The sequence below is a fragment of the Cucurbita moschata genome, unplaced genomic scaffold (genome assembly GCF_002738365.1).
Source record: "Cucurbita moschata cultivar Rifu unplaced genomic scaffold, Cmos_1.0 Cmo_Scf00035, whole genome shotgun sequence".
Lineage (NCBI taxonomy): Eukaryota > Viridiplantae > Streptophyta > Magnoliopsida > Cucurbitales > Cucurbitaceae > Cucurbita > Cucurbita moschata.
In genome coordinates this window covers 1,399,503-1,421,374 of record NW_019268551.1, presented here as the reverse complement: position 1 = coordinate 1,421,374, position 21,872 = coordinate 1,399,503, and the positions used below count along the sequence as shown (strand labels likewise).

The 21,872-nt window shown below is 36.7% G+C and overlaps 3 protein-coding genes across 5 annotated transcripts in view; 1 reads left to right on the top strand and 2 right to left on the bottom strand.

Annotated features, from left to right (window-relative positions):
• The window catches only part of LOC111431113 (regulator of nonsense transcripts 1 homolog), a 13,802-nt gene extending 4,641 nt beyond the window's left edge, over positions 1 to 9,161 (top strand). The window contains exons 7-30 of one of the 2 annotated variants that reach the window (XM_023067638.1): positions 131 to 181; positions 262 to 380; positions 576 to 684; positions 1,382 to 1,504; positions 1,595 to 1,666; positions 1,847 to 1,918; positions 2,017 to 2,083; positions 2,958 to 3,100; positions 3,182 to 3,253; positions 3,333 to 3,461; positions 4,794 to 4,949; positions 5,373 to 5,486; positions 5,573 to 5,671; positions 5,744 to 5,821; positions 6,075 to 6,209; positions 6,429 to 6,503; positions 6,580 to 6,697; positions 6,875 to 7,245; positions 7,325 to 7,387; positions 7,472 to 7,543; positions 7,766 to 7,897; positions 7,976 to 8,095; positions 8,313 to 8,478; positions 8,514 to 9,161. In XM_023067638.1, coding sequence (XP_022923406.1) covers positions 131 to 181; positions 262 to 380; positions 576 to 684; positions 1,382 to 1,504; positions 1,595 to 1,666; positions 1,847 to 1,918; positions 2,017 to 2,083; positions 2,958 to 3,100; positions 3,182 to 3,253; positions 3,333 to 3,461; positions 4,794 to 4,949; positions 5,373 to 5,486; positions 5,573 to 5,671; positions 5,744 to 5,821; positions 6,075 to 6,209; positions 6,429 to 6,503; positions 6,580 to 6,697; positions 6,875 to 7,245; positions 7,325 to 7,387; positions 7,472 to 7,543; positions 7,766 to 7,897; positions 7,976 to 8,095; positions 8,313 to 8,450 — 2,628 coding nt within the window. In that variant the 3' untranslated portion in view covers positions 8,451 to 8,478; positions 8,514 to 9,161. Of the gene's footprint in view, positions 1 to 130; positions 182 to 261; positions 381 to 575; positions 685 to 1,381; positions 1,505 to 1,594; positions 1,667 to 1,846; positions 1,919 to 2,016; positions 2,084 to 2,957; positions 3,101 to 3,181; positions 3,254 to 3,332; positions 3,462 to 4,793; positions 4,950 to 5,372; positions 5,487 to 5,572; positions 5,672 to 5,743; positions 5,822 to 6,074; positions 6,210 to 6,428; positions 6,504 to 6,579; positions 6,698 to 6,874; positions 7,246 to 7,324; positions 7,388 to 7,471; positions 7,544 to 7,765; positions 7,898 to 7,975; positions 8,096 to 8,312 lie in introns of both variants that reach the window. The other variant, XM_023067637.1, reaches the window with a different exon arrangement.
• Positions 9,162 to 9,175: 14 nt separating this feature from the next.
• Positions 9,176 to 10,137, bottom strand: LOC111431122 (protein N-lysine methyltransferase METTL21A-like). The gene has a single exon (XM_023067655.1). The coding sequence runs from the start codon at positions 9,941 to 9,943 to the stop codon at positions 9,269 to 9,271; it is 675 nt and encodes a 224-aa protein (XP_022923423.1). The 5' UTR covers positions 9,944 to 10,137; the 3' UTR covers positions 9,176 to 9,268.
• A 979-nt stretch (positions 10,138 to 11,116) lies between these two features.
• LOC111431069 (lon protease homolog 2, peroxisomal-like) lies at positions 11,117 to 20,731 on the bottom strand. Of its 2 annotated transcripts, XR_002708432.1 has the most exons (18): positions 20,454 to 20,731; positions 19,765 to 19,877; positions 19,484 to 19,592; positions 19,084 to 19,253; positions 18,822 to 18,913; positions 17,718 to 17,897; positions 17,541 to 17,624; positions 16,715 to 16,839; positions 15,978 to 16,179; positions 15,680 to 15,886; positions 15,141 to 15,271; positions 14,365 to 14,578; positions 13,161 to 13,460; positions 12,581 to 12,775; positions 12,237 to 12,482; positions 11,809 to 11,910; positions 11,451 to 11,726; positions 11,117 to 11,256 (listed from the first exon to the last, which is right to left on the bottom strand). XR_002708432.1 is itself a non-coding variant. In XM_023067579.1 (17 exons), exons 1-17 carry the CDS (start codon positions 20,558 to 20,560, stop codon positions 11,643 to 11,645), a joined length of 2,661 nt encoding a protein of 886 aa, XP_022923347.1. In that variant the 5' UTR covers positions 20,561 to 20,731; the 3' UTR covers positions 11,128 to 11,642. The 2 variants fall into 2 exon arrangements, 1 of the variants encoding a protein (XP_022923347.1); XM_023067579.1 differs by having other exon boundaries at positions 11,128 to 11,726.
• Positions 20,732 to 21,872: the final 1,141 nt, after the last annotated feature.

Below are 21,872 nucleotides of genomic sequence, written 5' to 3'. Positions count from 1 at the left end.
TTGTTTTTTTTTTTTTTTTTTGTGAATAACATGTCTGACATTTTAGTGATTATTATGCTTTAAAAAACTGAATTGTCTCACTTGAGTTGGTAATTAATTGTATTGGCATAAACTTGTTCTGCTGTGTTAGATCAAGTTAACTGCACAGGAAGAGGTTGCACTCGAGCTACGTGCTAGCCAGGTAGCACTCAGTTTTGATGGCTATATTTATTTGCTGGGTTAAGTCGTTTGTTAGTGACTATTTTATATTATGGTACATAGGGGGTTCCAGTTGATGTGGTCCATGGTTTTAGTGTTGATTTTGTGTGGAAGAGTACTAGTTTCGACCGAATGCAGGGAGCTATGAAGACATTTGCTGTTGATGAGACCAGTGTTAGTGGGTAAGAACTGTCTGCACTGTATGGATCAAGAAGTTAATTTCTATCAGGATCAATGTGCCTTCTTTATGATCCAACATTCTTGAATAACCCGTCCCCACTTTAATAAATGTGCTACAGAGATTGTATTTATAATAAGAAATGCTGCTTGATATATGTATTTCAACTAGCTATGACAATGCATGTTCTTATGTGCAGTTATATCTACCATCACTTATTAGGACACGAAGTGGAGGTTCAGATGGTTCGCAATACACTTCCACGTCGTTTTGGTGCTCCTGGTCTCCCAGAACTCAATGCATCTCAAGTATGCAACTAGTCTTAGAAATAAAATGCATCATGCTTATTTGTTCGGATTTGAAATTTCGATGTCATATTGAGTTTGTTGAAATATACGTGTATTGATTATCAAGGAACAATATAATTTGGTTCTTGTTTTAATGCTGTTGGAGTTTACCTTGGGGGTGGTCTTGTTGTCGTATGGAATGATTTGTAATGAGTTCTGGTTTTCTCTTCTTCAATATGTTAATATCCTCTTGATGATGGAATGTACTCTATTTTTTGTTTATAGAAAAAAGCGATTGCTTTACACGGGGTTTGCAAAGTATAGAGGCCTTTCTTTTCCTTTTGAGATCTGCACACTTCTTAAGAGCAGTGAATGAGCTTGTTAATTTCGTGCATTCTGATTTTTAACTAAAAGCCTTATGCTCTTTTGTCGAACTAAGCTTTTATTAAAGAGAACAATGTCTTAAGATCTCTTGTCCTTTTACAACATTTCATAGTTATAGTGACTATTATTGTTTCCGCTAATGAAAGTTGGATCTATTCCAGGTTTCGAGTCATGTTAATGATATAGCGGGAACTCTTACAGCCATAGTGTTTACATGTGTTTTTATGATTCTATTTGGTATTTGTTTTTATCCTTTAGGCAAGCTTAGAACAATGTCTCAAGTTCACAATTTTGGCCACATTTTTTTGATTGGAAGTTTTCTCTTTATTGGTAGGTTTTTGCAGTAAAAAGTGTTCTTCAGAAGCCAATAAGCTTGATTCAGGGCCCCCCGGGTACTGGGAAAACTGTAACTTCTGCTGCCATAGTGTATCATATGGCCAAACAAGGCCAAGGGCAGGTCTACATTTTGAATACACTCTTCTAGTTGCCTTGTTTATTTTAATATTCAGTTATCAGATTATGAACGTAAGGTGTTCTCACTCGGCAGGTGCTGGTCTGTGCCCCTAGTAATGTGGCTGTGGACCAACTGGCAGAGAAGATAAGTGCAACTGGGTTAAAGGTACAATTAGCAGTTGCTCCTCCTTGGAAACCACTTTTCCTATTATGTTTGTCAGATGTAATAGTTTATCGTTTGATATGTCTTGTGTGACCTTGTGTTGTGACTGCTGGGTTTTATTTGAGGCTATTGCAATAAAAATTGAATACCACTCACAATTTCTCACCTGCTTTTTGAATCAAGGTTGTTAGGCTATGTGCAAAATCAAGAGAAGCTGTAAGTTCTCCTGTGGAACACTTGACCCTTCACTATCAGGTATTTGATCATTGTGGATTCAAGCCTCAGCTGCAATGTGACTAAGTTCTCATTTTCATGTTTTACCGCAAAGTTTGATAGATTAAAACTCTTAATAGGTTCGACATCTTGACACATCAGAAAGAAGTGAACTTCATAAGTTGCAACAATTGAAAGATGAACAAGGTATGGGTTTCTTTGTATTTTAAATGAGAAATCATTTTTGTAACTAATATTCTTATTAGGAGATTTTGCATCCTCTGATTTCTCTGAAATGCTTTTGTCCGTGAAATATCAAATAGTTGCATCTCTTTTTAAGCTTCAGTTCCTTCTTGGCTGCTTTTCTATCTCATGAAACAGTGCGTAGTTTTGAATCCTTTTGTGATAAGTTGATATTCTTGGGACTGGGCTTGTAAGCGCGCAGTTTGATGTATACAACACCATGTCCTTTTGGAAAGTGCTCCTTTTCCCTCTTTTTATTCTCTTTTTAACTAATGGTCCAAACAGTGTGAAGGCTACTAAAAGTGTGCTCTTTAGTCCAATTACATTTCACTTGAGGTGGGTGATTATTATTTTTGTTGGAGTACATATCTACCAAAATTATCTTTCAGCGAGTTGTTAAAAAATACTTGGTTTTTTAATTATTTATTCCCAAATACCCAGACCTACGAACTGGATATATAAAATAGTGACAGTTAAACATCCTAATTGGTGTCTGATGGACCCAACTGTTAGATTTCATAACATCGATGAAAAATCTGTTTCTTATGGAAAAAATGATGGGCCAAAATGTTTGCACTGTTCTCTATCTAACTTGACAGTTAACGAAGGGAGTCTGAAAATTACATGTTGTTGAAAGCCTGAAAGAGGCTTCAAAAGGAATGGTACATTAAATACCATCGTCGCCTGTCTAATTATTGCAATGGCTATATTTTATTCCTTAGCGTATTTCTTGGTGAGTAGTTGTATTAGCTAGTGTTAGCACTATTTCCCTTGCTCCATTTAAGATTTAGGTGCTAGTTTGTTGTTTAATAGCAGTCTGATTGTTTAATCATCACAGGGGAGCTGTCTAGCAGTGATGAGAAAAAATATAAAGCCCTTAAGAGAGCAACAGAGAGGGAAATTTCCCAGAGTGCAGATGTTATTTGTTGTACATGTGTCGGTGCTGGAGATCCTCGCCTGTCAAATTTTAGATTTCGCCAGGTTAGAGCAGTCGTCTCTGTTGTTATACTAATGTGAAATTGAAAATAACTTAAAAACTTAAAAGATTTTACCTTGGTTTAGGTTCTTATCGATGAGTCTACTCAGGCAACAGAACCTGAATGTCTTATTCCTCTTGTTCTTGGAGCAAAGCAGGCATGTCGAGTTTTCAATTCACGGATGTCATCTATTTAAATTGTGCTTCCTTTCTCCTACTGACTTTTTCTTGTTTTAGGCTGTTCTTGTTGGTGACCATTGCCAACTGGGACCTGTCATTATGTGCAAAAAAGCAGCACGTGCAGGGCTGGCTCAATCCCTTTTTGAACGTCTTGTTCTTCTTGGTGTGAAGCCAATTAGATTGCAGGTATTTGGTTTTTTTTACTTGCATATGATTCAAGGGACAAATGAAATAATACCACTTAAATTTTATTTCTATTTTGACATCAATCGAGAAAAGTTTCCTATCTTAGAATGTTACGACTCACTCTTCTGTTTCAGTGCTGGATGATTAGAATAGTCTTTTCTTATATTATATATAGCATATTTCCCCCTGTTGGAAACATTTTTTGTTGGTTGAACAACACTTCAGCGCTTGCTAAATTTAGAAAGTGACCTCTGTGATCAGGCTCCAATTGGAACTTCCTTTTAGCTAAATTTATTTTTCAGATAGATGTGTATTCTGAGGTGATTGCCTTTTTGCGATTCTTTGGAATATATAAGTACCGAGAGTCCTTATGATAAAGTTTGGGATGTGGATCACTTTAATCTTCATTATGGACCATGGTCCACACGACAATATTTCTGTAATCATTTTTTTTTTAATTCTAGTTCTTGGAGCCTTTTGTTCTTAGTGCCCCTAGGTAGTGGTTTTGGTTTGCGTTTCTGTAGGACCTCGTTTGGTTTCTCTTGCATTGTTCTTAATGAAAGCCGTTTATTAGGCTAAAAGAACGGATTCCACGATTCAGGCCTTGTGGATGATGGAGTTGGTTTAGTTAAAAGTAAAAAAGAAATAATTAGCGGTGGAAGGAACTTTGTCTTTCAATTTTCTAGATTTGTTTTCTTTTTTTGGGTTAATGACCACCCTCCAAAATATTCAGCAAACGTGCTGATCCTTCCCTCCAAAACCCCCCTTCAAAGAAAATTTCCAAGAATATTACTTCTCAATCTTGCTATCTTATGCACTTTGAATCTTACTAACCATTGTTTACAACCAAACATCATGCGTTGGCCTGAACACACAAAAAGGACCACTTTAAGAAGGGGATTCCTAAGGCTACTATTATTGTGCTCCATGATATCCGTCTGACAGGTTCTAAGCTAGAATTTGAAGAAAGAGAAGAAGTATGTGGTGGTTTTAGAAGGAATTAAATTAAGCCAGATCATTCCTTTTTTTTTTTTTGACGAGTTTGTTTTGATCCATCTTGATAGCTTCTTAAAAATTCTCTCATTTTGGGGTTCCATAATTTGAAGGAATAGGGAGTCTCCTGATGAATTCTTTGAGTTGCTTTATTTTATTTCATGGCCTGTAATTTACGTACGTACTAGAATCCAAGGAGTTTTCTTTTTTTTTTTTAACTCTGCTTCTGGTATTTTACCTTTATTTTATATCTAGTCTTATTTTTACTATTAAAATAGTAAAGCACATCTAATTGTATCAGAATGTTGATGATATGTTCTCCTTTCTCTTTTATTGTAGGTCCAATATCGTATGCACCCATCCCTTTCTGAATTTCCTTCCAACAGCTTCTATGAGGGCACACTACAAAATGGAGTTACAATCAATGAAAGGCAATCGACAGGCATCGACTTTCCATGGCCAGTTCCCAACCGTCCAATGTTCTTCTATGTTCAGGTATTAATGGATTCACGTATCTTTTAGAATTTGAATAGCAGAATAAAGAAAAAGGATCCTCCAGGGATGGTGGGGTTGTCCTAGTTTTGAAGCTACAAACCAATCTCTAATTATAAAGGAGATTAGTCTTAGCACTCTTGAAAGGAGGAGCCCATGCTCTGAGTTTTGAGACGTACACGTTCAAAGAATACTTGGATTGTATGCAACGTATATTCAGTTTCAAAGCTTTTAAATGTATCTTCTTTGGAATAATCATCAATTGGACATTTTGAATATATATTCTGTTGTGAAAAAAAAAAGAATGAATTTCAGTTTTGACATAGCTTATGTTATGGTAACTTGCCCCATGTGTATGGTGTTTCCAAGTAGTCTTCAGTTTTGCTTGCATTCATGTTCTCAATTTTAACATCGAACATTTTTTAGATGGGACAAGAGGAGATAAGTGCCAGTGGAACTTCCTACCTAAATAGGACCGAGGCAGCAAATGTAGAAAAAATTGTGACCACTTTCTTAAGAAGTGGTGTAGTCCCTAGTCAGGTACAATATAGTTGTCATCTTCGGTTGTCAGGATGATATTTTCCTTTTTTTTTTTTTAATATATGTTATTATCCTGTTTGCTACAGATTGGAGTTATTACACCATATGAGGGTCAACGAGCTTACATTGTGAACTATATGTCAAGAAATGGTGCTCTCAGACAGCAACTTTACAAGGAAATTGAGGTAATGCTTATAAAGAGTTTGTGGATGTCCTCGTTACTAGCTGCTGCAATTCTGCACTCTTTCTGTTGACAGGTTGCAAGTGTGGATTCATTTCAAGGAAGGGAAAAAGATTACATCATATTGTCATGCGTAAGGAGTAACGAACATCAGGTGGGTTACATTTTCAGGTGTAGTTACTGTCTTTTTCAAGCTTTTTTTAACTATCTATCACCGATTCACTTGAAAATTTAAAAGTGTACCCTTTCTGATGCTGTACATATATCCTAGAAAGCAAAGGCTAGAGTTTAAGGTGTTGGACATTTTAATTGCCTTGTGCATTAACTATTTTGTTTGTTAACCTTTTCATTTCCTTTTCAAATAAGGTTATCATTTTGGAGTAACTGATAAAACCTGTTCCTTTTAGGGCATTGGATTCCTTAACGATCCTCGCAGGCTCAATGTGGCTTTAACACGAGCTCGATATGGTATTGTCATTCTTGGAAACCCAAAGGTTTTGAGTAAACAACCTCTGTGGAATAGCTTGTTGACACATTACAAGGTATTTTGTGCTCAAGTAGAATATTTATATGGATTTTCAGTGAGTTGTGACCTTCTGATACAATATATTTGAAGCTGAGATCCCTGATTTATTATGATATATTTTTATTTCCCGATGAAAGTTCATTCTTATAAAATAAAAGTGTGATAATTTTTCATCTTTCATCTAAGCTAAATATTTGCTGTATTTCTGGCTTACTTCACTATCAATGTCCGGCAGGAACATGAATGCTTGGTTGAGGGTCCTTTGAATAACTTGAAACAAAGCATGATTCAGTTTCAGAAGCCTAAAAAGGTAGACCACTGGATGAACAGGGGGGTGGGGGGACTTTTAAATTGATTGTTCTTCGCTGATTATTTTTATGCTTCAGATATACAATGATCGGCGTCTTTTCTTTGCTGGTGGGCCTGGAGTTGTCCCCAATGATAATTTTGGGCCTGTTGCCCCATCTGGTCCCAGTGCTGATAGAAGAAGTAGTCGTGGTAGAGGTATGTTTTTTCCCCGGATATTCTACAATGTTCATAAGTTCCCAACTTCGTTTTGCGGAAGTGGTTCTTAAGGATGCATATGCTGCTTATGGCTCATTTCATGACCACGTAGATTGATCATGCCCTTCCTTTTTTTTTTTTTTTTTTTTTTTTGACAACTCAAATCTCCTAATTCAGGTTCGTACTTTCCTCCTCACCTACCGAATGGTGCGCAAAAGCCTGGAGTGCATGCATCTGGTTATCCCATGCCACGAGTTCCTCTTCCCTCGTTTCATGGTGGTCCCCCGCATCCATATGGAATTCCAACTCGTGGAGCTGTACATGGACCAGTTGGTGCTGTTCCTCATGTTCCTCAACCAGGAAGTAGAGGTTTTGGGGCAGGGCGGGGAAATGTTGGTGCTCCTATTGGTAGTCAGCTTCCAAATCAGCAAGGCTCTCAACAAAATATTGGAAATCTTGGCTCCACTTTTAACTTTCCTGGTTTGGAGAGTCCCAATAGCCAACCATCAGTGGGTGGTCCGTTGTCGCAGCTTGGGTTTGTTAACAATGTGTGTGTTCTCTGTCCCTTCTCAGTATCCGTCTTGAGGGTTACCTTACTAAAAGTATCTTCGTTTGTTCAACCAATAGATGCCTGTTCAGCCGCCTACTCAAACATTTCGTGATGGATACTCCATGGGAGGAATTTCTCAGGTACTTAATTGGTGTATAATATGCTTAGTTTTGCTATATTTGTCCTTAATCCACTTTTCTAAAGTAATTTTGATGATTAATCAGGACTTCTTGGGCGATGACTTTAAAAGCCAGGGATCACATGTTCCATACAATGTTACTGATTTCTCCACTCAGGTACTTCTCTGCAAGAATGTAATTTGATTGCTAGCACTAGTGCCCAAGTTTAATTTTAATGATATAAGTCAGATGCTTAAGGTGAAGTTATAGAGCAGTCGATACTAGAAATTATTTGATCTATTTTTCTGAAGTAACAAGTTTGAACATTCTTATGTTTCAAGGCACGTTTAGGCATATCTTTTTTTTTTTGTGTCATACTCTCTTTTGGTTTATTTGTAGGCCTCTCAAACTGGATATCCCATTGATTATGTTAGTCAAGGAGCACAGGGTGGCTTTCCAGGGAGCTTCCTGAACCAGAATTCTCAATCGGGATATAACCGTTTTGGAACAGGAAATGATTTCATGTCGCAGGTTTTCTACTACTCTTTTGCTTTCCTTGACTTGATTTCTGAAGTTTCCATTGGCATTTAACCTCCATCTGTCTCACAGGACTACATGAACCATGGTTCACAAGGTTTATTTACTCAAGTTGGTTTCAGCGATCCCTCACTAGATGAATCCTCCCAAAGTCACTATAACGTGACAAATACAAACTCACTACAGTCTCAGGTTTCTCTTAATGCTCAGTAGATTTGATAGTTACTGAATGCTAGGGTGTGGGAACAATTGGCTTGTTATAGCTTCTCACATATATTACCATCAAGTGGGGGGTGGGGGGTCAATTCGATTTGACTTAACGGTTATATCTTCTCCATTTTTGTTCTTGTTTTTTTTTTTTTTTTTTTTTTTTTTTGTTGCTGAATAAAGAATAATAATTGTACATCAGGGCATGATGAATTCTCTCTACTCCCAGCCCTTTGCACATTACAATACACAGCCTTCGACCCAGCAGGCCCCACCACAGCAGCAGCAGCCTCAGCAGGGCCAGAGCTCTCAAAATCAGAAAATTCACTTTAGTGGTTGAAAGAGTGTAGGATTCACGGCGGTGATGGGTAGTCTTTGCATCCGGCAACTTGGTGTGCTATCTGTATGCAACTGTCTGCCTCTTGATTGCAAGCTTGCCATTTTTTGGTCAATATGATTGTTCTATCCTCAACCATTGTTGGTAACATGGGATTTGGCAATCTACTAATACTCAAGAGTGGACAGAAGACGGAAGTGCTGTCTTTCAGCAAAACAAGGGCGGCACATCCAGGGCTGAGAAAGAAAAGATAACCCATATTCCTGCTTGAGGTTTTGTGTTAATGAATAAAACTACAAATGTTATTTTGTGCAATGGAGCACTGCATGGCACGGTTTCGGCAAAAGGGTTCCATAATACGTAGGATCGGCTACATTTTGTGTGATATAACCCTGGCAACTGATTCATTTGAAAAAAAAATACAGAAGCAGCAGTCAAATGGACATTTTTGTACAGCAGCAGCTGGTGAAAGTTGCCTTATCTCATCCCTTCACCTCCCCGTGACATGTACCTGTACTCTGCTTTATCATTTCATCAAGTAGAGGATGGCTATAGACTATAGGAAGTATTTATATAATTTTCTTTTGCTTAGTGAGTGCTGCTGCTACCCCATACAGGAATGAATGTATTTTGATATGGTATATATCTTTTGGTCTTGTTAGGATATATTATATCAGACTCAGCTCTATTGTGAAGTTGCCATGTTTAATGCCATTTTGTTTGCCTTATCTTCATTGATGGATGGTAATATGGAAAGAATTATTAAAGGCAATTGAACAGTTTATCTCATATCAAGCATGCCAATTAACATTCTTTTTTTATTAGGAGTTCCTTTCTTCATCAGGTGGTTGGAGATGGAAAATAGAAAACGAGTCTAAAATGGCGTGGTCGTCGTCTTCCTCACTAGGTTCGTCTAGTTGAACTTGTGACTCTTCGACCTTGAATCCTTCATTCATGAACTCTGTAAGGCACTCGACGGTCCATGGTCGAATCTCAGAAGCTGCCCAGATTTTGCTATTTTTCCCAGAGATGATCTTTAGGATGTGTGCTAGAGGGGCCATGTCCTCTGAGTCATAGAACAAATCCGACATCAAAATCAGGTCGAACTCACCGAACTCGTTTGCTCGACTCACCGATTCATCTAAGCCCCAGACGAGTTCCCTTACTTCAACTCGATCCTCGAGTCCATTGGCATCTACATTCCTCAACAACCCAGGAAGCAATGGTTCTACATCAGTAAGTACAACACGACGAGCACCAAGTAAAGCTGCCATCAAACCAGGGAGGCCAGCCCCAGCTCCGAGCTCAATCACGGTCTTGTCCCGGAAGTCGAAGTCGAATAACTTGCACTGAGTTGCCATCCATTCAGCTAGGACGAAGGCCGAGTTCCAGACCCAGGAACCGGTGAGCACTCTACCAGTTGTGGAATCATAGAGGTCGTCAAGCTCATGGATTACAACGTTTGTATCACTGATTTGGAATTCTCTAACGCCCATAGTGTAATCTCCTTGCCCTTTACCTTTGCTGCTTCAATTTTCATTGTGCCTTCTTTTATAGCAAAAACCATCCCCCTTTTTCTTTTGTCATTTTCAAAGAATCCTATACCGTTCTCTCCCTCCCTCTTTTTCGAGAGTATCATTTAGGGATAAGATACCTCAAAGTTAGAAGGGAAAAAACAAGGGAATACAATTCTCCCTCCACTCCATCACATCTTACTTCTATGAGAATTATTGGTGGGAAGTTTTTTTAAGTAATCATTGTCATGTCAATCTATTACTTTGAAGCTAAGATGACTCTTCTTAGCGCACTTTGAGTGATGCTTTTCTAAAGTGATTACTCAAAACAGTAAATTTAGCAGACATTGGGTTTAAGGTTTTTTAATTCTCTTGAAGTTTATAGTTCCAACATTATGTTCTGTTCTGTTGGTGTAGAGGTCAAAAATCTATTTGTTGATCATCAAATAATTTTCCAACACTTGCCCTAAAGGGATTAATATGCCCAAATGAATTCTATATATATTTGAGACCGAATATTATCTCAGTCAAAAATCTATTGTCTTGAAAAAACTATTCGATTTATGGGATTGAGATTGATATTCCAATCTTCTTCAAACGTATTGATTTGACCCCATAAGCAGAACCGCCACCCCATAGCATATTACCACTATATTACCACTAGAAGCATAACCTCATATTTCTTCTAGAGAATCTCCTAATTGTTCCCGAGCAATTAGAAAGAAATTCTTTAACTAGAAAAAATTCAATTCAGGTGTGGGATACCTATCCAAAAGTTTTCGCAACTCAATCATGTATGATGGAATCATCAAAGATTTAACCTTTTCAAACTCGGTTTGTAACTCACTATAGGCTCGAGAAAAAAGAGAAGATGAATATAAACGAGATATACAGCAACAAGGAAAAGAATTGAATAGCGAAACTCCTTAATATTTAGTGCTCTCAGATGTGTCGACATCGATTGTGACTCATTATTTCAATGAATCATTTTTTAAGACAAAAGAGGATTATATAAACACTTGCTCGAAATTTCACTAATCTACTTATCGGATTCCATTTTGGAATTCCTTCCTAAACGATCCAATAAAGTGATAATGACAGAGAAGTAGAGAAATTAACTGGAATTCCTTCCTAAACGATCCAATAAAATGATAATGACAAAGAAGTAGAGAAATTAGTGAAGTAAAAAGTTGATTACATATGAAATAAAATAGGTGAAAAGAACATGCAGTATTCAGTTAGACTAGTGTTTATACATCAGTATACCCTTCCTTTCTTTCAGAACAGCCCCAAACCTGTGATAGTTAAAAACAGATACACTTAAAAAGACTAAATATGTTTTGTTTATATATAAATACAGAATTATTTTCATAATTACAGGGAAAATAATCACGAGAAGGAAGAACCGCAGTTGACGATGATGAGCGTAGATTCGATAAAAGATGAGAGATGAAAGATGAAAGATGAAAGATGAAAGAACATTACATACCATTTTTATGCATACCAATTGAAACTTTCTCCAGCAAATTGGGTAACTTCCTTCTTGCACAAGAATAATGAGAAGAACTTGATTAGGCAGAGCCAGCTCAGACCAAATCGATAGCGTTTTTATCCGATGGACACAGCAATGTGCTAATATTCGATGATGGGTTCTAGACGATAATCATGCCATGTGTGCTTGTCATAACTTGGGGTGTAGCCTCCATGGACACCCACCTTCAAAAGCCTGTTCCAGGACGTCTTCCATCCGCTTAGCTAGTAATATCTAAATTGTGAAGAAAACAAGTCAAAAACATAGCAAATATTGATACTAATCAGATCAGAGAAAGCATCTTTATTCTTCTTACCTCCAAACTAGCAAGCACGGCTGAAGGAACTTCCGCTAAATCTTTCAAATTTCTCTCTGGGAGAATAACCCTCTTTATCCCATAACGATGTGCAGCTAATATCTGCAAAATATCTCGCTTGCGTTAACATGAATGCTTCCTATTATATAAACACGGTTAAATTACATGTTTAGACCCCGAACTTTGAAGTTTGTGTCTATTTGATTCTTCGATTTTCAAAAGTATATAATAAGATTCTAAACTCTCAATTATGCGTCTAATAGGACCCTAAAAAATTGGAACGTTCTAAACATCATAAATTTTGATTTTATGTCTAACGAAGCTTTAAACTTTTAATTCTGTAACCCGTAGATCTAATTTCTCTAAAAAAAAATATCAGATTTCAAAAACTAAATCTATAGTAAAATATGAGATATGAGATGATATACCTTGTCCTTGATGCCACCAACAGGTAGAACAAGACCCCTCAGAGTCATCTCTCCTGTCATTGCAGTATCCGCCCTAACTCTTTTCTTACCAAACAGTGAGACCAGAGCTGTTACAAGAGTCACACCAGCTGAAGGCCCATCCTTAGGCACCGCACCAGCGGGAAAATGTATATGAATATCACGACCCTCCAAAAGATTAGATTCACAAGCTGCTGCCAGTTTCAGATCTGTTGCCCTCGCTCGTACCTGTAATTATGCAATGGCGAAGAGAGGTTTCATTCATTTGAAGCGATAAAATTATATTTATGAAAGCACGCAAGTATCAAGATGAATAAGATACCCACCCAGGTAAGGGCTATCTGAGCTGATTCTTTAATGACGTCACCTAGCTGGCCAGTGAGATGTAATTCTCCCTTTCCAGACATTGCTGTAGCCTCCACGAACTGAACCTCTCCCCCAAAGGCAGTCCAAACCAATCCAACCGATATCCCAGGTGATATAACCCGCTCGGCTGCTTCTCTGTCATCAAACCTAGGAGGCTGCAGTACAGTAACAAGAATTAACAATATGTGGAAGATGCTTTCTGGAAATTCCAACTGAGAAGAAAGAATTAGAAAAGCTTTCTATTTCGGTAGCTCAATTATATGCCAACAAACCGATAAAGATATGCTCACCCACGTATAGGACATAGGTCACACAGTCGCTCAAAGATCAAGAACTATTCATTTAGCTCGGCAGCAATAGACTTTGAATTGAATATCTAACTTAGGGTAGAAAGATTCATTAACTAATTGACAATAAACTAGCATGTATATTAGTGAAGCAGAAAAAAACTGTACACAGCACAATTACAAACTCCAGTAATAGTTTCAAGTAACTGGCACACATTAACGACATTAGCATGAAGGGCACAGGAACTATTACCCCAAGCACTTTTTCAAGCATAGCCTCATCAACAACCAATGGAGAGGCCATCCTCAACGGGTTTGGCATCTCATGATCCGCTCCGATTGGGATGACCTCCATATCTACTTCAGCTCCATCAGAAAGTCTGTTTTCCAACAGAGGAGAAGAAACCTGATGCACATCTTTATTCAACGGGGCAGTTTGATCTCTTTCCACAACTCTAACAGCAGCAGCACGAGCCAAGGCTGCCAAATTTCTCTCAAGGTTTCGTACACCAGCCTCTCTAGTGTATCTTTGAATAACAAGTTTAACCATAGCCTATCACAAATAACAGGTACGTATAAATTGTTTTCATATATAATAAGAGTAACTAAATTATATAACAGCTATGAAACAACACGACCTTGATGATGCATTTCCATATAGATAAAAAGAAACCCACTTTTGAGATGAAGACACAGACAGTTACACATTAAATGCTGTAGGATCACGTGAAACAAACAAGCCTAGGAGAATTATTATTATTTAATATTTATTGATTTTTAAAGGAAAACAGATATTTTCATTGATGAAGAAAATAGTGCAGGAGAGAATCCAAACAGCTCGGCTGAAGAGAGAAATACCAAAAAATAAGAAAATAAAAAACAGAAACTACCCAAATAAAATAAGAGCAGATAAGACATAAAGCTACAAAAATGTCCTCCAATTGTTACAAATATCTTGGAAATCTCCAAACGACCGGACCATGAATGGTAAAAATGTGCATGAATTTCTCATTATCATACGGCAACACATGCAGACCTAGCCTTGAGATGAAGAGAGAAATCCTGTAAAGCAGTAAAATTGGAACTGGAAATACACCCAGAAACAGGAATTATGAGACAGCAAAGAAAACGGTTCTGTAGAATGCTTTTAGTGCAGTAAATCAGTGCTTAGAGAATTCATACTATTGCAACAGGCCCCTGATCATAAGTATGAACTTGTGCAAGAAGGGTAAATATTGGAATAATGGGCATGGTAATTACACGAGGCTATTATGTGGGAGGGCAGAAACTCAATTCAGGACGTATGTAGGAACCAGAGTAAGGAGAATTACAGTACAAGGTAGGAATAACAAGAAAAGAGCGAGCAGAAGATGTGATCAATAGACTCTTGAAACTTCTTCAGGTTTGTAATGATAGAACAATTAATTGTAATCATCATTATATTAAGAGTTAGTTACCTCTGGAATTTGAAGAAATTCAGCGCTTAGTCCATGTTGTTCTAAAACTCGAGGAATCAAATGGTGCATTGCAATCTTAAGTTTTTCCTCTGGTGTGTATCCAGGCAGCTCAATGACTTCCATCCTATCTAAAAGAGGAGGAGGTATGGGCTGCATTCTGTTAGCAGTGGCCACAAATACGACATTTGAAAGGTCAAATGGGACATTCAAATAACTATTGATCATTAGTTAAGGAATCACTTCGAGTACCTTAAGGATAAAAAAAGCAGTTTTAGAATTTCAACAACACTAAGCATTAAATAGGTAGAAAATTTAGAGGCAACGCATGTATGGAAATAGTATACACACCAATTACGCTTAACCAGCAAAAACCCTACCTCAAAACAGCAAAAAGAAAAAAAGCTTAATCTACAGAGGCATCATTACCGCAGCCCACTCGACCCTTCCAACCTCATCCTCAATAAGTATCATATTTCTTTCCAACCATGAAACCTAGACATTCAAACATTATTTGGTTCCTTAAGCACCACCTTCTATTTCTTTCCATTCATTTACAAAAACAAATTTCACAAACAAAAGAGCAAAACTTAATGCCTCGAGAGAGACATTTCCAAGGACACTAATGTTTTGATCTGTTTAAAACCTTTTAAATAATCTTCCTCACCTTCATTCTTGCCTTCATAAAAACATACAGAATCTAAACATCATAGCACGCTCTATAACCAATATGAGTGCAGTGTACAAATAAGTTAATAAAAACCATTAGATTAGGATACTGATCATTGAACTTCTTGTTCTGTTCAGGGTCAAGAACCTCCAGTAGAGCTGAAGCTGGATCGCCTCGCACATCAGAACCTGTCTTGTCAATCTCATCTAATAGCATGACTGGGTTGCAAACAGCTACTCTCTGTAAAATGAAGGAAGAAATTTCAAGGGTAGATAAAGCATCAATTTCAAGGGTAGATAAAGCATCAAACCTAGTCACCCATAATCTGCATTTAGATGAGAGCAATAACAAGAACAAGTTTTCCTATTCCTTCCTAACCGCAACTCTCAAAGGATCCTTACCATTGATAAGCACCTTAACCTTCTTGAAAGGAAAAACACTCCAGTCTAAAGTTTCATAAGGTGAAAAGGAAAAATGATAGTAAATAAAAATGGATTGGATAAGAATCATCAAACACTAGAGACAATTATCAACAAGACAATAGTTTAATCTACCAAGAACCTTCTGCAAACAAACGCTGAGCTTTAGATAATAATATTCTGAAAGAGCGATTAAATTTGGACAAATTGGAGGCGAGGGGAAGACTACCTTCAGTCCATCAATAAGACGCCCTGGCATGCTTCCAATGTAGGTCCTCCTATGTCCTCTAATGTCAGCCTCATCTTTAACACCACCCAGGGATATGCGTACAAATTTTCTGCCCAGAGCAGCAGCAATAGATGATGCCAAAGATGTCTTTCCCACACCTGGTGGCCCAACAAAGCATAGCACAGGCCCTCTTGCATCTGGCTTAAGCTGATAATGTTGGATGGAGTCAAATAATACCGAGTTTAAACTCAAATGTGAAAATACTGAGGGTTGAAAAAAATATTTGATGATAAGTTACCTTCCGAACAGCAAGATATTCAATAATTCGTTGCTTGACCTTGACCAAACCATAGTGGTCACTATCAAGACGTTCCTTGGCAGCTTTCAAGTCTAATTCATGTTCTTCAGTAGCCTTTTTCCATGGAAGGTCAGCAAGAAGCTCGAGGTAAACTCGCAAGCTATTATATCCCGGTTGTTGAGGTTGCATCTTTTTAAGGCTCCTGTGAAGATTATACAAATAAAGGTGTAAAATTAGCTAATATATAAAAATCTCATCTGATCAGAGATTCACAATGCAGCTAGGATAATTAGCCAGCCATGATACAGTACATCCAAATAAAAAATGTGCTAATGTCATCGATAATTTCCTGTAAACCATTAATGCTTCTAGCAAGCTATTAAGATTGGTTGTGCATGTTTGATAGTGTATAGCAACACAAATCTACTTCCTAAAGTACATGTCAATATAATCTTTAGGACAACCCGTATCATATCAGATAACAATATTCAAAGCTGTAATTTCAGAAAAAGTTCGTTAATCATCTGTGCTTATGGGGCTGTAAAACCAAGCATCATACTACATTTCCCACCACAAGATTAGATATAACCACCATATCAACAATAAAAACAAACACAAAGAAGAATTATTTCACTATCTTTTTTCCCTGTGTTTTGCAAGTGCTAACTATGAGAACAAATCAAAACTTTAGCTGCACGAAAACAAAACCTATACTATGTCTTTTCAGAAAGTCATACCTCAGCTCCCTCTGGGCATGCTTCCAGATATTGGCAGGCATTTCAGCACTTTGCATCTTTCTTTCCAGGGCAACCAAATCATCTTCATCGTGATCATCACCAAGCTCCTCCTTTATGGCCCTCATCTGCACATCATACAATAAATGACAAGGGTCGGGTGGTCTAAAATGATAGTCACGATGAACCAGCAAAGCCAGTCACCAGATTAAACAAACTACATGGTGAAAGTGGAAACCTGACCTCTGTCAGAGGCACTTTTTTATAACATTAGATATCTCACAATTTTGAAATTATTCTCAACAATAACCGCAGTAAATTAGCTCACTTGAGAATGACATAATATTGGATCAAACACGCAATCAATACCACAATCAATTTATATTTAAGTTGAACATAGCAATTTCAATAAAGTAATAAAATCAGCTAAGAGTGTTAAGGGTGCCCAATTATTAGAAAGATTGTGAGTTGTTCCTTACATAAAAGCGATATGCATCAAATATTTGAATCACACAATAGAACTCAACATATTTGGTTGTAAATAACGTAAAACTATATGCATTAATAGCTAAAATAGCAGGTTAACAGCCAAAATGGAATTCACCATATGTATGGATTTTCACAATTACGTAAAATCACATGCCATTAGGCATGACACCATTGATTAAGCATCCAAGCATCCAAACCGATGCCCATGCTTTCATCATTTAGTGATAATGAATATAAACTCAGTCACACCATAAAATAACAAAAATCTTGGACATAAGTGATGTTCCGAATGTCTGACTACAGGGTGAAAAAAAACTATAATTGCTGTGTGAAAGCTAACCTGCTGGCGCAAAAGGAATTCTTTCTGTGATTTTGATAACTGTCCTTCTACTTTTTGCGTAATCTTCTCAGCTACACGTATTGACTGTTGCAAGTTAATAACAACATGACTTTACAATAAGAAAAGGGAATATTGAAGTGACGTTCACTATTATTTACTCTTTGATATAAGACTTGCCTGCAAATGCCTGTCAACTAACTCCATTGCTTTTGAAAGCCTTACTCTTAAGTCAACTGAATCCAGCATAGATAATTGCTCTTCAAAACTCATCTCAAAGCTGGCGACAAATATATCAGCCAGTTTATGAACTGGAACTGTCTCCAAAAGAACTTTAATCCTTCCTCCAGTTTTTTGTTTCTAGAAGCGGAAAAAGGTGTGAATTACTGTTCCAAAGGTTGACTTAGATGTACATAGTAATAACAGAAATGGTGAAAAATTTAATGGACTTGATTTTAAAAGAGAAAAGAATTAATGTAGTCTAGAAAAGTAAAATCTCCGTTGATAAAGAAACGAAATTTTCCATTATCATTGAGGACCAGCAACAAATATCTTCCTTCAAGAGAAGTTATAAGAATTCCCCAACAGAAAACAGATTTAAACCCACATTACAAAAATTACCACCCCCCCCCCCCCCCNCCCCCCCCAAGTAAGTGAAACTAAAACTGTTACCCATTAACCGTTTATTGAAAACCCAAGAAACACTAAGGATCCTGAAAGTTTGCTGCTGTAAGAACACTAAAATTCTCGACTTTACTACGCGTAAAACAAAATGACAGAATGAACGGTAGACTTATGGGAAGGCATTTCTTTTATAACCTATTTGCAATATATAAACCACCCAACGTACCAACCAAACTAAAACATAAGCTTTCCCTGGACATCTTGATTTACAAACAGCATTTAACCACACCTTGTTAACTTTGGAGAAAATAGAATTTACACTCACTAAAGAGTTAAAACGAAAAACAACCCCTGAAACTGCCTTCATTTATTGTTTCGAGAAGAGAAAGAAACACCTTCCAATAATTTCATCACCTCTAACAAAAGCAAATTGTTTGCCGCTCCAGTTCTAGGAATAATAACCAATTGGATTTTTTCAACAAAAAATTTAGCAGTAGTCTTGTTGGAAAGAACTTTAGCATTATCTTGTCTCCATGCACTCGAATTGGCCACAAAGTTAATGATTTTATCTTGCTTTCATGAAACACATGCCATCTTTCAGCACCCTGAATAAAGGTAATAACCATGTAATAAAATAAAAGAGATAGCATCACTGGATACCTGTTCAAGAACAGATATAAGCTCCATTGCAGTAGCTTTAAATTGTCGAGATAATGAAACAAATTCGGGGTCTTGCTCCACTTGCTCCATCTCTAAGTAAGATGATAAATAAAGAAGCAACTAACAAGGTCAGCAGATGAGTTCAAAAGGCAACCTATTTGTTTAATCAACGAACTCAAAAAGTCTTTACAGAAAACCACTTCCAAAAAAATCATATCCTTTCACCAATTTATGAAATATAAGAACGCAATCAACCACCAACCTTCCTTTGTCATTTCTGAATGTGATATTCGTGCAGTATAATATGTTCCCCTGGTGCTAAGTTCCTGGACAGTAAATCTGCATAAACCTTCTAGCACAACTGTATATGTCACTCTTCCACTCGGTTTCTCCACTCCTCTAGAAAGTTGCAAGGCACGAGCGGCAACACCCCTGACAAAAAGGATTTCAGAAAACCAGCCTCTCAACTATTACCCCATCTTGCATTTTGTAACATTATACAAACATAATGAAAAAATTGTATGTTGAGTTATATGGAGAAAGATATTGATTCCAATGAGAAAAGGTCGAGAAAAAACTTCATAGGTACTTCTGCTATCTTATGATCGGATAAACAGAAATGACTAGATTATGGAATGACAAAATACAAATAGACATCATACCTTGAATGCCATTGAATAACTTCCTGGTGATTTTTCCCATCTACCCTTTGCGAGTCAGAGGTACCAGATTGAACCCTCGAGCTACGATCTCCAGAATCACTTCCCACACCTAACCATTATTTTTGTTTGTCTGAAACAGTTAAATTATTTTTTCCTCGTCCAATAACCAACATTACAAACATACATCACACCAACGAAACTTCTTCGTACAATAAAACATCCAATCAAAATGCAGCTGCTTAACCTTTAATTGTTTATAAAATAAGCAGCAACCTAACTACCTTGAGATAACACAGGACCTATCGCTGAGGCGTCAGCATCATCTCGAACTGGAAGAATACCAATCAATCCCTTCTCTTCTCGCTGCCACAACTCTTGCTCCACCAATTTCACACTGCGTCCATAGTAAAACATTTTACACGTCATCCTTTTGTCAACGTCCATAAAATGTGCACAATCTCACAACAAATGCAAATTGCAATTAGGAACAAGAATATCAGATTTTCGTGTGAAAAAACATTTCAAAAATCCGAAAAGTTTGAAATGAGTTCCAACATGAACTGAGAACTGATTATCAAAACATAAAGACAGAAGTCAAACACAACCAAAAATCTCCCACAAGACGCCGTACAGACGAAAAAGCTAGAAAAAATTGGCCTCCCTCTATCGCCAAAAAAAAGAGAACAAAATTCAACTTACACACAAATTCAGCTATATAATTTCACCAACAACAAAAAAAAAAGTCCGAATACCACGATCAGGCGAGTTAAGTGATGATCCAAAGCTACAAGCTCCAAATTACCGAAGAAAAAAAAAGTCAAAATCACTCGGAACAAAATCAAGTTAATCAGAATTTCCTTGACGCTCAAGAAAAACAGCATGATTTTTCATTAAAGTCAAATTACCGGTGAACAGGAAGAAGAAGAAGAAGAAAACAGAGCTGTAATCACTAGTATTTCTTGACACGCACCTGCTGGAAGAAGTGCATCGAATCCGAATAATGGCGCCTGGTAAAAGCACCTTGTTTCTGAAGGGAAGAATTCCGAGTCGACTCGGTAACTCCACCGATTCCACCATGATTGCAGTCGATGAAGAAGAGAGGGAGAGAGAGAGAGAGAGAGAGAGACGTCTGTGGCAGAGGTGGGGAAGACGAGAGTGGGTTTTACTTTTAACAGACCAAAACGACGACGTTGAATCTTCGCATCAGCAGCAACAAACCTTCTGAATCTCTTAGCTTTTCCTTTCCTTCTGGTGGAGTATTTAAAAACAAAAACATTTTTGTGAAAAAAGTCCCTTGAATTTTCATAATTAGATTTTCGCCTCGGTTGTTTTGAAAATTTGCTTTATGGACCCCACCAACTGCAATTATCTTGATAAGTCGGTTGAAGAGTTCGGATAGAAATTGAATGCTGACTCACCTTTTTCTGTGCTATTATTATTATTATTCTTATTAAAAAAAAAAAATTATTATTTTGTTTTCCTATAAACTAAATTTAAATCGTGGGATACAATAAAAATTTATAAACTAAATATATCCCGTCGGTCGTAACTAGAGATGTCCACAATACGATGACCATCTATTTCATTCACTGTTCCATGTACAAAGGACAAGAATTGGATTCCCGCCAAAAAATTTCTCAATTATTATTCTTTTTATAAAAAACATTTTTATGTATATTTTTCATTTTTTTTTATATATAACACGCTTAAATTATTAAAAAATTGAGTTAGAAAGTATTTGTTAATCAAATTTTTTATAACATGATTTAAAGATCTAAGAGGAGGACCCAAACAAAACAGCCCAAATAACTTAAAATAAATAAGTCTAATTAATATTTTAAAAAATTAAGATATCAAATTTTTTTTAATATATATATATATATATATATATTAATAAGCGGAGACAGAAATAGATAATATAATTTTATCTCAAATCCATTTATTTTTCATAAATCTCTCCCACTCCGACCCCATGTTCTATATAAATAGAGAATTATCGTCCCGTTTTGATAGGTCTCCACGAGCTAAATAAACCTCTCTAGTTGTAACGATCCTAAAATAAATATGCTCTAATCACTCTCCACTTCTTTCCTAAAGACAGATATAATTAAAATGAAGAAAAAATGGTGAAAGACAGAGAAAGATTAAGATTGTGAATATAATTAGAAGAGAAAAAAAACGGTAAGGACAGATAGAGAAAGATTAAGATTGTGAATATAATTAAAAGAAAAAAAATGGTAAGAGAGGGAAAAGTGTGAATATAATTAAAAAAAAAACAGAGAGGAAAAATTGTAAATATAATTAAAAGGAAGAAATAACCATAAGAGATAGGAAGATCATAAATATAATTAAAATGAAGAAAAAAAATAGAAACATTATAAACTAAAAG